At 48.0% G+C, this 14,495-nt stretch overlaps 1 protein-coding gene and 1 pseudogene across 1 annotated transcript; both read left to right on the top strand.

The window, feature by feature from the left end:
• Positions 1 to 4,868: 4,868 nt before the first annotated feature.
• Ephx3 (epoxide hydrolase 3) lies at positions 4,869 to 9,416 on the top strand. Its single transcript, XM_048439954.3, has 7 exons — positions 4,869 to 5,356; positions 5,508 to 5,593; positions 5,951 to 6,108; positions 6,241 to 6,369; positions 7,443 to 7,546; positions 7,641 to 7,777; positions 7,876 to 9,416. The coding sequence occupies exons 1-7, from the start codon at positions 4,946 to 4,948 to the stop codon at positions 8,102 to 8,104; spliced, it is 1,254 nt and encodes a 417-aa protein (XP_048295911.3). The 5' UTR covers positions 4,869 to 4,945; the 3' UTR covers positions 8,105 to 9,416.
• A 98-nt stretch (positions 9,417 to 9,514) lies between these two features.
• Positions 9,515 to 10,996, top strand: LOC125403977 (small ribosomal subunit protein eS12 pseudogene; annotated as a pseudogene).
• Positions 10,997 to 14,495: the final 3,499 nt, after the last annotated feature.

Below are 14,495 nucleotides of genomic sequence, written 5' to 3'. Positions count from 1 at the left end.
TCCCCACAAACTGAAGCTGTAACAGGGAACCAGAAACCCTGTCAATACCTGAACAAGGTGGCGATAGGCTTTAGTGATACCTTGGCCAATATCCAGACTACACTCTGAGGGCGCTTCTCCATCCTGGTCCCCTCTTCACACAAGGCTCTGGGCCACTTTCCCACCATGCTTGCCTCTACCTAACTTCTAATTTGATTTAAGCTCAGGGTTAACCAGATACTCTTAGGTAAGTGTACATTCCCTCCAAATAGGATCTCTGTGTCCCCACATATCAACACATTTCTGCTGAGAAAGCCTCCAGATGGCTTTGCTGCCTTGTGCTCACCTGTTCACACATGCCCCAGCTACAAGGCATGGGTGGCACCCAAGAATAGTCCCTAAGATGTAAGATAAATAATTATATGTATGCAGAGACAAGTTGAAATATTTCTAGCACTGTTAATCCATACCTTGGACCCCTCCACCAGAAAGGCCAAACCTCAGTGTAGGGCACAGTTAGGGTACCTAGCCAGTGTTCACCTCCCTATTTTTAAGGTCCTATCCCCCTCCAAGCGTTTCATATACTACTTTGCAGGAACAATGGTGTTCTGGTCCTCTGAGGTTTCTACCACATCCCACTCATGTTTTCTCTCGTTGAGATGATTTCCCCATGCTGGGCCCCACTTTTAAGCTGGGGAAATGATTTATCTGTACATTCTTGCTCAAGTTTTACATGACCTCCACACCTCCCTGATAGGTGTTCCTCTAACTGGGTTGTAATTAGAACTGGGATCTATTTAATTTCTGACCATTTTCAAATCCTTCTTACAGTTTTAGTCCTATACAAGAATAAGAGGTGTGTACAAGCCCCTAATGTACTGTATGCACGGGTTGCTTGGCCAATAATTATGTCAGTGAATCTTGTATTAAAATACTTTAGACATTTGTAGAAGGGAATTCGTAGACTTTTCACTTATATACTAAAGGGGTTTTTTTTTGTGCAGTTCTCATTGCAAAAATAAACATTTGTACTGAATATAAAGTTACCCTCCTGTGATTACTGATGTCTTTTTGAGTGTAGAATTGGAAAATGAAGGTGAATTGGTGTTTAGAGACAAGATTGTATAGTATGGAGTTTAATGAAGGGAAGTTCTCAGATGCCTATCAGCCAAAGAGCCAAGTCGGAGGCTCAGGAGAGATAGTTCCTGGGAACACTTATGTGATATAATTGATTTTATGGAATATTAAAGAAACCAAAGTTAAATTGCAACATTCAGGAGGGTTGGAGGTAAGAAAAATGTGAGTAGGTGGCCAGCCTGTTCCCCTCCCCAAAAAAACAATACTAATTAATCATGCGAGAAAAGAGGATGGTAAAGTCTAAGAACAATAAAGTGCATTATTTACTGAGGCCAAATAATGTGTGTGGCCATTTGCCACAAGTTTAATCATCCTTGGGTAGAATAAAAATACTGTTTAGAGTCCTGTTTGATAAAGCTTGTAACAGTGGGAAGTGTAGAAAAGTGAGGAACCACGTCAAATAAATAATGAGAGTGACTTAATAAGCTGGGCAATTGTGGCGTAACGCCTTTAATGCCAGCACTCGGGAGGCAGAGGCAGGTAGCTCTCCGTAAGTTCAGGGCCAGCCATGTCTACAAGAGCTAGTTCCAGGACAGGCCCCAAAGCTACAGAGAAACCCTGTCTCGAAAAACCAAAAAATGAAAAAGTGAATTGATAGACAATGCTCCAAGATGGTAAACGTATAACTAACCACTTATAGAGAGTGTGGCCCAGCTGGTAGCATGCTTGCCTAGCATGAAAGAGGTTCTAGCTGGGACTGGAGAGGTGGCTCAGTGGTTAAGAGCACTGGCTGCTCTTCCAGAGGTCCTGAGTTCAATTCCCAGCAACCACATGGTGGCTCACAACCATCTGGAATGGCCATTCTGGCGTGCGGGCATACAAGAAGGCAGAATGTTCTATACATAATAAATCGTTTAAAAAAAAAAAAGTTCTAGGTTCAGTTGTAGCAACACACAAGCCAGAGGTGGTGATGCATCCCTGTAATTGTAACACTCGGGAACAAAAGAGGGAGGATCAGAAGTTCCTGGTCATTCGCTAAATTGAAACCAGCTCTAGGGTCTATAGGACCCTGTCCCCTAAGAACTAGTCACTTAGGCATCTGTGGCTTCTCAGGAGGCTAAAGCACAAGAGAATTATAAGATCTTGTCTCTGGGCGGTAATGGCACACTCAGGAGGTAGAGGCAGGCAGATCTTTGTGAATTTGAGGCTACAGAGCGAGTTCCAGGACAGACTCCAAAGCTACACAGAGAAACACTGGGGGGGGGCGGGGGGGAACTCCTTTTTCCACAGAGGAACCCCTGAGGAAGGGGGTTCCTTGAGCTCTGAGAGGAGGGATTTGATAGAGTCCTCCTATTTAGAGCTGTATATTCCAAGGGGCTCTGTCTCCATGTGATGTCCATCTGTGGGTCTCTGCATCTGCTCCATGAGCTGCAGGAGGAAGCTTCTCTGATGATAACTGAATAAGGCAATTGATAGCCTGCAGAGTACCTTCCCATGCCAAAGACACTAGAATATAGGGGTGAAGGCTCCATGAGCACCATCTCCACTTCTCCATGTTCAATGCCTCTCTCAACCCTATTTTCCCTCCCCATCTGATCCTCCTGTTCCAATCCCCACATATCCCCACGTGAAATCTATTCTAAAATCCCTCGCAGGGAGATTCATGTTTCCTCCTAATTCCCTTCTCTATACCTAACCTCTTTTGGGTCTACAGATTGTAGGTTGGTTATCATTTATTTATGGTTATTCACATTTAAGTGAATTCATTCCATATTTATCTTTCTAGGTTTAGGTTACCTCAAGAAGATTTTCTTCCTGGTTCCATTCATTTGCCTACAAATTTCATGCCTGCAATTTTTTTTTTAACGGCTGACTAATAGCAATCAAGTTTTTTGTTTGTTTGTTTGATTGATTTTTTTTTAATGGTGGTGATTTTTTTAAAAATATTTATTTATTTATTTATTATGAATACAATATTCTGTCAGTGTGTATGCCTGCAGGCCAGAAGAGGGCACCAGACCCCATTACAGATGGTTGTGAGCCACCATGTGGTTGCTGGGAATTGAACTCAGGACCTTTGGAAGAGCAGGCAATGCTCTTAACCTCTGAGCCATCTCTCCAGCCCTGTTTGATTGATTTTTGAGACAGGGTTTCTCTGTAGTTTTTGGTGCCTGTCCTGGAACTAGCTCTTGTAGACCAGGCTGGCCTTGAATTTACAGAGATCTGCCTGCCTCTGCCTCCCGAGTGCTGGGATTAAAGGCATGTGCCACCACCGCCCTGCCAGCAATCAAGTTTTTAAGGCTAAGGGTGAAGCTCCCTGCTGAAGTGCTTACCCTGCACGTGCAAAAGCTCTGGCCTCTGTCACTAGTACCACAGTAACAGAAGCAGCTACAGAAGTGCATGTTTCTAAATAGCCAGTATTTCTCTGATACCTAAATAACCACCAGAAGAAATCTGAAATCTTGTCAGTGGCCTCGGTGTTGAATGAAGCACAGATTGCTGTTTCTGTATTGTCCTTGGTTGCTGCTAAGCCAGATATAGGACTCCAGGCAAAATGACCTCATTCCCGAATTTCAGGTTCATAATCTAATGTGAGAATATGATAACGCTACCTACATGTGCCAGGGTTTCTATAAGGGTTAAATAGTGGATGTTCCTAAAATAGTCAAGGGTTGCAAAAGAAGCTAGCCTCTTGCTGAGATGCGACTCATACCGGGTACTGCCCTGCTTCCTCTTTGAAGCAGAGCCCCAGTGACCCAGTCTGCCCAGACTAGCTCCAGCTTCCAGTTCTCCGGGAGGCAGGGTCTGCCCATGCTTGTCTGCCACCTACAGAACCTGCACCTCAACACCGGCTGTCTAACACCTAGGCCCCACCTGTCGTTTAGAAATCAATGGCCACTGCTATTCGATCACAGTCGTGTAGGAGTTTCTAAGCCAACGAAAGAAGAGGACACGGCGGGGTTGGAACCAGGTAAAGCACTGGTGGGTACATTCAGACCAGGTCAAGGGAATGTCGCGCCCTCTCGCTTGGGAAGTATTGGGAAGTACACGGGGAGAATTCTCCTGCCCACACTGCCCTACTACTCCCAGCTATATAGCGTTGTCTGGCCTTCCGCTTCTGGATTTGTTCCACACTCATGTTTCCGGCCCCTTTCCAGCTCCAGAACAAATTTCAGTTCTTGGGTCTGGCCTTTACCCAAGCCACCAAGCCCAGCCTCTGTCTTTCTCATCCAAATACAGACTCCGCCTAATTCCTCCTCCACCTTCATAAACCACTCCCTTCACCCGTGCGGGGCTTCTGGACTAAATTGGGTCTACCCACCCTGGATATGCCACGCCCCTTCGCTCAAGGCTCCACCCACTTCACAGGACTCTTGCCTCTGTTCCTCCAAGTTTCACCTCTCCTTTTTTAGAGCCTTGCCAGTTGCTGGTTTTGTTTGTTTGTTGTTCGTTTGCTTTTTAATGTAGCCCTGACCGGTCTAGAACTTGCTAAGTAAAGCAGCTGCCCTCGAACTCAGAGATCTATCTGTTTCTGCTTCCCGAGGGCTGAGATTAAAGCACCAAGGTGTGCACGTGCTGCAGCATGAGTGTGGACAGAGGACAACTTGTGAGAGTCAGTTCTCTCCTTCCACTGTATGGTTCCCTGGGATCAAACTTGTGTGGCCCTTATCTGCTGGATCATCTCCAGGCTCCGCCTGCTACGGGAATCATTTTAATCCCCTGTTCCTGTTTTAAACTCCATTCAAGATGTCCTAGGGCACCGCCCACGGTCCCTCTTTCCCCCCAAGTTCCTCCCCAACCACAGAACCAGGTTCTTTTAGGCTCCACCCCTTCATCCTTAAGTGTTTCATCCGGCCCAGGTAGTTCACCTGCCACTTCGGAGTGAGTCATGTGCGGTGGCAGTCTTTGCCCCAGCGGGTCACCTGCTTCCTCAGCGGCTCCCGCAGCGCCGGACAGCACAGTGGGATCCCAAAACAAAGGCGGTGGGCCCCCGGGGCCAGAACCCCCGGCTCAGTCTTCCGTCCAGGACTCTGTCGTCGTCCCCGAGCGCGAGGATATGCCGGAGTTTGTGGTGACTGCGCTGTTGGCGCCCTCACGCCTCTCGCTGAAGTTGCTGCGAGCTTTAGTGATGAGCCTGGTGTATTTGGCTGCCTTGGTGGCCGCGATCATCTACAGCTGCATCGCGCTCACCAACGTGCTGTGCCGTCCGCGCCGGGGCTGTCGCGGCCGCCAGCGGTTGTCGGCGCCGGGCTGCCTGAGAGACCCCACGCTGGGCCAGCACTGCTTTCTGACCCTTAGGGTGAGTGCCTCTTGGAGGCAGGTTTCGTGGGGTGGATGCGGAATGAAGAAAGGGGGTTGAAACGTCGAATCCAAATCGATCTCGGGGGCTCATCTAGGAAGGAAGCTCCCTTACCTTCCTCAGTTCTTACTTAGATTGGGCCCTCCTGCAGAGTTCGGGTCTGCGGCTTCACTATGTCTCCGCTGGTCGTGGCAACGGGCCCCTTATGCTGTTTCTGCATGGCTTCCCAGAGAACTGGTACGTCTTGGTCCCTGGGTTCTGGTGCTCCCTGGACTGGGTAGAGTTCTGACCACGGGTTACTTAGGAAATGGGAACCAGCGGGGTTGAGTAGCTGTGGGGGTGCAGAGCATATGAAGTCCACATGGGTTGCAAAGGGATCTAGACGCTGGCCCAGGGGGCTGGTTATCCCTCTGAAGAGATTGAACAAGAGGATTGCTGAAGGTGAGGTGGCCTTGGGCCCCTCTGCCTGGGATTTCCCCATTTCCTTTCTAAGAAGTCCAGAACAGAAATGTGGGGTGACTCAAGGTATCTGCCAGGTATAGGAGGTACATCCTGCAGGCGGCTGACTCAACTCCAAACTCCCTCACCGGGCAGGTTCTCCTGGCGCCACCAGCTTCGGGAGTTTCAGAGCCGTTTCCATGTGGTAGCTGTTGACCTGCGTGGTTATGGCCCCTCTGATGCTCCAAAGGATGTGAATTGTTATACCGTTGATCTGCTGTTGGCTGATATCAAGGATATCATTCTAGGCCTGGGTATGAGTCAGTGCCCAATTCAGGAGAGGCCCCTCCCCTCCTGTACCCTCATCTCCTCATCTGCCCCTTTTGGGACCCACTCCCATACTTCTGCCTCACTCCTACTACATCTTACACCGTCGTGTCCCCCAGGGTACTCCAAGTGCATCCTTGTGAGCCATGACTGGGGGGCTGTCCTTGCCTGGGATTTCTCCATCTACTTCCCGTCTCTAGTGGAGCGGATGGTCGTGGTCGGTGGACCTCCTATGTCAGTGTTCCAAGGTGTGTTGGGAGTGTTGGGATATGCCTCAATACCAGGGTATGTATCTGGGACCTGTCACCATGTCAGAGACTGAAATCAATGAGAGTACCCTTAGGAACAACCCACATTTTTTCTTTGAGTGCTTCCAGGTTGGAGTGAGTCAACAAAATGCTTTGGACTAGGGCTGGAGTATATGAACATTTGTTCAGTATATTAGAGGGCCTGGATGTAATCTCCAACGTTTTGAAAGAGAGAGAAGTAGGGAGGGAAAGAGAGAGAGAGAGGAGGGAGAGGACGCCCTGGTCAGGAGTGTTTCTGATTTTGTATTTTGTTTTATTTTACAGTATTTACAAATATAGATAACTTGTTGCTAGAGCCTAAATCTAAGCATGGAATTAATTTAATCTTCCTATACAGTTTCTACACATAAACTGAAAGTAATTAACACAATAATTTTAGCAATTTTGTATATGAAGGAAGTTTGTGGAGCTGGCTATACTAACATACACCTATTACTGGCGGGGGCGGGGCTGGAAAGAGAGCTCAGTAGCGAAGAGCACTTGCTATTCAAACAATCCAAGCACACACCTTTAATCCTAGCACTCGGGAGGCAGAGGCAGGCAGATCTCTTTGAGTTACCACCGCCTGTTCTTTTTTTTAAAGAAGTTATTTTGTTATCTTTCTCTGTTTCTCTCCCAGTATATGTGTGTGTGTGTGTGTGTGTGTGTGTGTGTGTGTGTGTGTGTGTGTACATGAGTGCCATGGAGGCCAGAAGAGGGCATTAGATTCCCTGGAGCTAGAGTTACAGGCCACCCAACATGAGTACTAGGAAACAAATTTAGGGCCTCTGGAAAAGCAGCAAGCACTTCTAAACACTGAACCATGGCTCCGGCTTTGCCTGTTCTGCAGCTGGAAAGACAGCTTGGCAGGTCAGTACCTGGCCAGAGTGTTCGCAGTACCTGACTAGCATCTTCACAGACAGACCAGCAGTAGTGGTGCTCTAGATGCCTGTGTGCCTGAGCTGCGTGCATAAGGATACAGGATCACAGGGCTGTCTCAAGCCCAGACCTCACATCTTTTACGTTCTTCCCAGAATACTCAATCCGTCACATTGGCCAGTTATTCCGATCAAACTACATGTTCCTGTTCCAGCTTCCCTGGCTGCCAGAGACGCTATTATCTTTGTCCGACTTTCAGGTGCAGTGAGGGCTGAGGTCTAAGAATGGGGGGATAGCAGTTTGAGGTTGAGAAGGCCCGACACTGAAACCGGCACTCTACTGTGTACACCCAGATTCTAAAAGCCATTTTCACCGACCGCAAGACGGGTATTCCGCGTCTGACCCCTTGTGAACTCGAAGCTTTCCTTTATCACTTCTCACAACCTGGAGGCCTCACCGGGCCCCTCAACTACTATCGGAACCTGTTCAGGTAAGGCTACACCCAGGAGAGAAGCTCAGGAGAGTGCCCGCCCCTCCCTTGAAAAACCGAGGGTAGCCATTCTTTCTAATTGTCTATCTTGGTCATAGGAACTTCCCCCGGGAGCCCCAAGAACTGTCCACGCCCACACTGCTGCTGTGGGGGGAGAAAGACCACACCTTACAGCAGGGGCTTGTGGGGGCCATTGGTAGTCGTTTTGTGCCGGGTCGGCTGAAAAGCCACATCCTGCCAGGCAGTGGGCATTGGATTCCACAGAGCCATCCTCAGGAGATGCATCAGTATATGTGGGCCTTCTTGCAAGACCTGCTGGACGAGTAGCCCCTGCTCCCCAGTCCAACAGATACATGATACTTGCGGGATCACGTACCCACATCCTTGTGTATCTGAGAGTCTGTGCAGTGTGGCACAGAATGGACTCCCAGCTCACCCACAGCAAATGGCTCCAGCGTTGCGCACAAAAAGCATCTATGGTTGCCCTGGCTCACACATAGCGTGGGTGTTTGCATGGGTGAGAAACCTCTTGGACTCTGGCAGCTAGGAATGCTTCTCCCTTATGGAGTTAGTTGATGGGACTCACCTTCCCAAAGTGTTCCTTCCTCAGTAGCTACACAAACCACAAATTCTAACCTTTCTATCTGGTTTTCCACCTCCAATCTGCAGCTTAGGGCTTATTCAATAGTGCATGCAATTTATTTCTTTTTGGTTTTTGGGACAGAATTTCTCTGTGTAGCCCTGGCTGTCCAGGAACTCACTTTGTAGAGTTCAAGGCTGACCTTGAACTCAAACATTTGCCGGCCTCTGCCTCTGGGGTGCTGGGATTAAAGGCATGCACCTCCACCACCGGCTGCATCCAATTTCTTCCTAACCTACAGTGATACTTCAATTTAAATATTAATTAGCTAAAATGAAGTTTCATTTGCTATGAAAAATTCAGTGTCTCTGGGAAGGTGACTGTAAGGGGTTAAGAGTATTTGTTGCTCTTGTGCAGGATATGAATTCAATTCTCAGCACTCATATGGGGTTTCACAACCATCTGTAAATCCATGTCCAAGGGATCTGATACCCTCTTCTGGCATCCCTGAGCAACAGGCATGCACATACATACATTCAAGCGAAACACTCATACACATAAAAAAATTCAATGAAGAAAAAAAAATTTTTTTTCAGGATAGGGTTTCTCTGTGAAGCCTTCACTGTCCTGGAACTCACTCTGTAGACCAAGCTGACCTGGAGCTCAGAGATCCGCCTGCCTCTGCCTCCTGAGTGCTGGGATTAAAGGCGTGTGCCACCACTGCCCAGCAAGAAATACATATTTTTAAAAACACAGTGCCTTGGTCACAACAACTGTTTTAACTGCCAAATCACCTAAGCACAGAAGGTTGTATGAGACTCTTTCGTAGATGAGGGCACTTGCCACCAAGCCTGACGGTCTGAGTTCAGTTGAATGTGCACACAACCACATGCATACCAAATAAGTAAATCAACTTTTACAAGGAAAGAGGGGCTTGTTGGACATAATGGTGTACCCCTGTAATTTCAACACTTGAAGAACTGAAGTGGGAATATTGTATTAGTCAATGCCATCCTGGGCTTCACAGCAGTACCATGCCTTAATAAACGAATAACGAGAGCTTTTCCCCCTGCTGCTTTGGAGTTGTGAGGACGTGGAGGGTAGGGTGTGATCAAGATTCGGCCTTGCCTGTAATCCATAATCCATGGCCAAGGGCCATGGCTGAGGAAGGCATTGCAGCTGGAGGTGTAAGGGACCTCAGGACTGCTTTACAAGGGGCGCTGAAGATTGCCCTCATCCACAACAGCCGAGAGCTTGGCATCCATGAAGGTGTCAGGGTCTTAGACAAATACTAAGTCCATCCTGGGTGCTGAGATCCAGCTGCAATGGGCCTCTGCCAAGCTGGTGGAGACGCTTTGTGCTGAGCACCGAAACAACGTAATCAAGGTTGGTGACAACAAGAAACCAGGGGAATGGGTAGGCCTCGAGACTGAAGGGGAGGGAAAGCCAGGTAAAGAGGTTGATTGCAGATGTGTAGTGGTCAAGGGCTATGGCAAAGACTCTCAGGCCAAGAATATCATCGAAGGGTTTAAATGGAGGAAAAAATAAACACAACTTTTAGATCATTTTCTCAAAAATAAAATAAATAAGGACAACAAAGAGTAAGGTGCCTCCCTGCCAGCTTCTAATCACCTCACCAAGAATGAATCCTCGTAGGAGAACAGGTGAGTGCTTCCACTCCTCTCCAGCTAACCCAGGGCGGCTCCCCATGATCCCCCTCTCCATCATGACCAAATTCAAGGCAGGTTAAATTCTCTCTTCTCATCCTGTCTCACATCCTCAGGGAAATATCTCTGGGTTCTGTTAGAAAGCCTGGGATGCTAGACTCGGCACAAGAAGGGAGCAGCTCACCGCGTGGCCATCTGCGAGCATGTGATAGTGCTTGCCACTCGGCCTGATGGCCATTGACCTCAATTCCTGAGGCTCACACGACGCAAGGTCAGACCTGACTCTCAGAACTTGTTCTCTGACCTCCGCATGTGCATAAAGACACATGTGCATGCATACACACACATATACACACACTATATATATATATATATTTTATCTGGGATCTGAGGCCTCCAGCTCTTATTATCTTTTGTTCCAAATTGCCACTTTTTGTTATTCATAGCTGAGGCCAGTGCTGAACTGGAGATTTTTTTCCCCAAAGCCTCTTGAGTACTGGGGCTACAGGTGTACGCTCTCATATATGACTTGGCCAAAATTCTGCTGAGTGTCTACAGCCTGTGGACTCAGACTCCAAATGGAGGGTGAAGGTCGGGCGTGGTGGGTGGTGCAAGACTATAATCTCAGTACAGTGGGGGCTGTGGAAAATGATCATAGGTTCGAGGCCAACCTGAGCTACAGAGTGAGCCTGAAACCAGCTTAGGCTACAAAACGAAACACAGTCTTAGAAAAATAAAACAATTACAGACCAAGTATGAGGTGGACCACCGGCTCCAGAATGCTCATAAAAATCATTATTTCTCTTACCTTATCTTTTATAATTAATTAGCTAATTAGCTGACTACTTATCTAGAGACAGGGTCTTACTGTATAGCCTAGAATTTGCTATGTAGACCAGGCTGATTGGGAATTCACAGACATCAGTTGCTTCTGGATCACTAGTACTTGGATTAAAGGCGTATACTACCATGTGCAGCTGTTTATTATGTTGTTGTTGTTTTTAATTTTTATTTATTTATTTTGAGACAAGATCTCGCCATGTAGCCATAGCTGGCCTCAAACCCACAGAGATCTACCTGTCACTGCCTCCTAAGGACTGGAATCAAAGGCATGTACCCAGTCTCTCTTTTTTAAAATTGCATTTTATTTATTTATTTCATGTGCATTTGTGTATGTGTGTGTGTGGGGGGGGGTATGTGTACATGGGATGTCAGAGGACATCTTGCAGGAGTTGGCTATTTCTGTCCGCTAGGTGGGTCCTGGAACCAGAATGCAGTTCATCAGACTTGGTGATCAGGCATCTTAACCCACCCAACCATCCTAACTGCCTGCCTTCTTGGTTTTTAAAATTACATTTATTTAGTTATTTGTTTATTTATTGTTTATGTGGTGCTAGAGCTACAATGTTTGCTGAGGAAGTCAGAAGTCAGCTTGCAAAAGTTCCTCCTCTCCTACCTTGTGGGTCCCAGGGATTAAGTCAGGACATCAGGCTGCAGCAAGCACCTTTACCAGATGCGCTATCCTGAGGGCCCCCACTGCCCTGGCTTTGCTCATCCTCTGGAAACAATATCACCTGTAGCATGAGGGCTTGGGAAACCTGAAAAAAAAAAATGCTTTCTATTTTGGAAATGAGCCTGCCTAACCAGAGCTGCCTGTCCTGACCATCGTTCTCTGTCCTCCCTTGCACCGACTCCGGCCACTGTTGTCAGTTCGCGGCATACATCGTGAGTCATAGAATGGACCGTCTTGGAATTCTGGAGTTCACAGATGGGAGGGATTAAGAGGCTATGTCAGTGAGTGACAGAATTCAGATAAGGCCTCCCTAAGGAGCCACAGTCCTCGAGGGGGCAGGTCCGGATGAACTTTTCCCAGGAATGGGAAACAGTTCCTAGGAAGGTCTGAGGAGGGAATGAGCTCTGGACATTGGAATAACCGGAGACTAGTCACTCCCAGACCATCAGGGGCTGCAAGCCGACTGATTGTCAAAGAAAGCCGAGCGATTTTTTTTCCCCCCGCAGAGGAGGTACATGGCTTGCATTTTGAAGAGCTGCCTGTGGCGGCTGGACAGTTCATGCAAGAATGAGCAGGGGGAACAGGAAAGGACTTTCTCAGACTGCAGAGCCGGGACCCTTAGGGCCCGGCCTACACACACTATAGAGTGGAACCAAGGCCTGTCTCCCTGCAGATCAAGAGGAGGGGCTCTCAGAGCCTAGAGTGGAGGTCTGGGACGAGAAAATCTGTAGGCTGGATGAGAATCGACACCAAGGTGGTGGGTCCACTGATGGTTGCCAGGGTGACGGGAGAAGGGTTGATGGTTGACCAGAACGAGGTAGCGGTTGTCTGGGTGACTAGAGAGGCCCAGGCAAAGGCTGACCGGAGGCCTTGGACAGTTGCTGGGACGGTTGCCAGGGTAACCAGAAGGCTCTGCCTTCCATCAGTTGATCCTAGTCAATCTCCCCCACCCCCACCCCACCCCATCCCACCCCGCGCGCAATTGCAGAGAGGGAGTGGGAGCCTGGCAGAGGAAAAGTCTTCTAAAGTGGGGATCATATTCATTGGTCAGAGTCCTCTAAGGTTGATCTTCCCCAGCCTGAGTCAATCATTCGGGGAGCCAATTTCTTCTGACCTCGGGACCTAGCATAAACATCGCTTTGGGCAGGAGTGGAGGGCTGGGTTCCAAACCAGGTTCTCTAAGCCCTCGCCTTCGGCCCCCTTTCCTCCATCCATCCACCCACTCACTCGTTCATTCATTTGTTTGTTCATCAGTTCATGCCTCTCTGGTTGAACACTGTCAGTCAGAGGAGACAAAGCTAGACAGGGGACAGAGACGCGGCCAGAATGTGATCAGGCCACGTGGAGTAAGGAACCGAGCAGGAGCAGTGGCCCGGTAGGAGGAACCGAAGGAAGATTGCCTGGAACGGGCCAGTTTAAGAGTGGAACGTTTGGGAAAAAACGTGCTCCACCTTAAGTAAGCCCCTCACCCTCGCTGATTTGTCGTTTCTTCCATTCTTTAGGCCGGTGTGGGCTCAAACTACCAGCAAGGAAGAAGATCGGACAAATCTGTGCGTGGAACCTTATTTGGGGGCGAGTAGGGGGGTCAGATAGAGTGGAGGCAGAGACAGAGAGGGTGAGACAGGCTGAACTGAGATGACCGTGGTTAAGTCTAGGTAAAGGGAGACACATATGTACAGGGAAGGCACTGAGGCAGATTAGAGGCATGTCTAATCTAAAAGAGCTGGATTCTTGGGACAGGGTTCTAGAAACATCTTATGGGTTCAAGGACAGAGATAACCTTAGCATGCACAGGGAGAGGATGAGGTGGTGAAATACTGGAGCTGGGATATCTTCCCAGAGCAAAGAGGGCCCTAGTATCTAGCGAGAGAGAAAGAATCAGGCTAGTGTGCTTGCTTCCCCACCCCAGCTATGGAAGCAAGACAAAGGTGTCAAAAGAAGCCTGGTATAGACCGGGGTTTCAAAAGAGGCGGAGTGATGGAGGGTGAGGACCAAGTATGCAGACTCCTGTAGGTCCCAGAGAGCTGTTTTCCCCCATATTGAGAAGGAGGAAAGCTGGACAGAACTGGGTACCCTGAGGGAGGCTAAGCAGGAGACTGGTCAGAGGCCTCGGAACCTTCCTGTACCGAGTAGGTAGGCAGAGGATGGGGAAACGTCGGGAGCCTCTGATGAGGCATGGGAAAGAAAATATTTCTTCAGAGCCTAGAAACAGAGGCATTTATGTACATGGGCCAGCTGAAGTGATCCGAATTAGGAAGGACCCAAGAACTAATGTCTTTCTCTCTTCCAAAATCATCTTCTGTCTGTGCCTCCTTTTGTCCAAGCCTACAGAAAAGGTAAAACAGACACAGAAAGGAAGGAGATGGACAGGTCTGGGAGTTGAGAGATGAGCATTGGCTGTTGTTAAGGAGGAGGGAGTAATTTATTCTATAGACTTTTCCTGTGTATTTTATTTTTATTGTGTGTGTGTGCATGTGTGCATGTGCGTATGGATATATTCATGGCGTTAATACGAAGGTCAGAGAACAGCTTTATAAAATGGGTTCTCTCTGTTCACCTTTATGTGAGCTCTGGGGATTGAACCTGTGAAGTCAGGCTTGTGCGGGAAGCGTCTTTGCCTGCTGAGCCACCATCTTGCCAGTTCTTCACTTTTTAATTTTGCCTTTTATCTATCTATCTATCTATCTATCTATCTATCTATCTATCTATCTATCTATCCATCCATCCATCTATCCGTCATCCATCCATCTATCTATCTATGTATCTCTTTATTTTCCTTCTCACATCAGGATCTTTCTATGTAGCTTGTTCAGAGCACTCTTGAATTTTCTCTGTAGCTTAACCTGGCCTCAAACTCTCAGCCTCCACTTCCCAAACTCAGGGATCACAACCATGCACACCATACCCAGGTCCTCTAGGCTTTTTGAAGAATAAGTATTCATTTCATTTTTGTTTATG

The sequence above is a fragment of the Myodes glareolus genome, chromosome 6 (genome assembly GCF_982192425.1).
Source record: "Myodes glareolus chromosome 6, mMyoGla1.1, whole genome shotgun sequence".
Lineage (NCBI taxonomy): Eukaryota > Metazoa > Chordata > Mammalia > Rodentia > Cricetidae > Myodes > Myodes glareolus.
The sequence above is the reverse complement of the archived record's forward strand: the minus strand, read 5'-3'. Positions and strand labels throughout refer to the sequence as shown.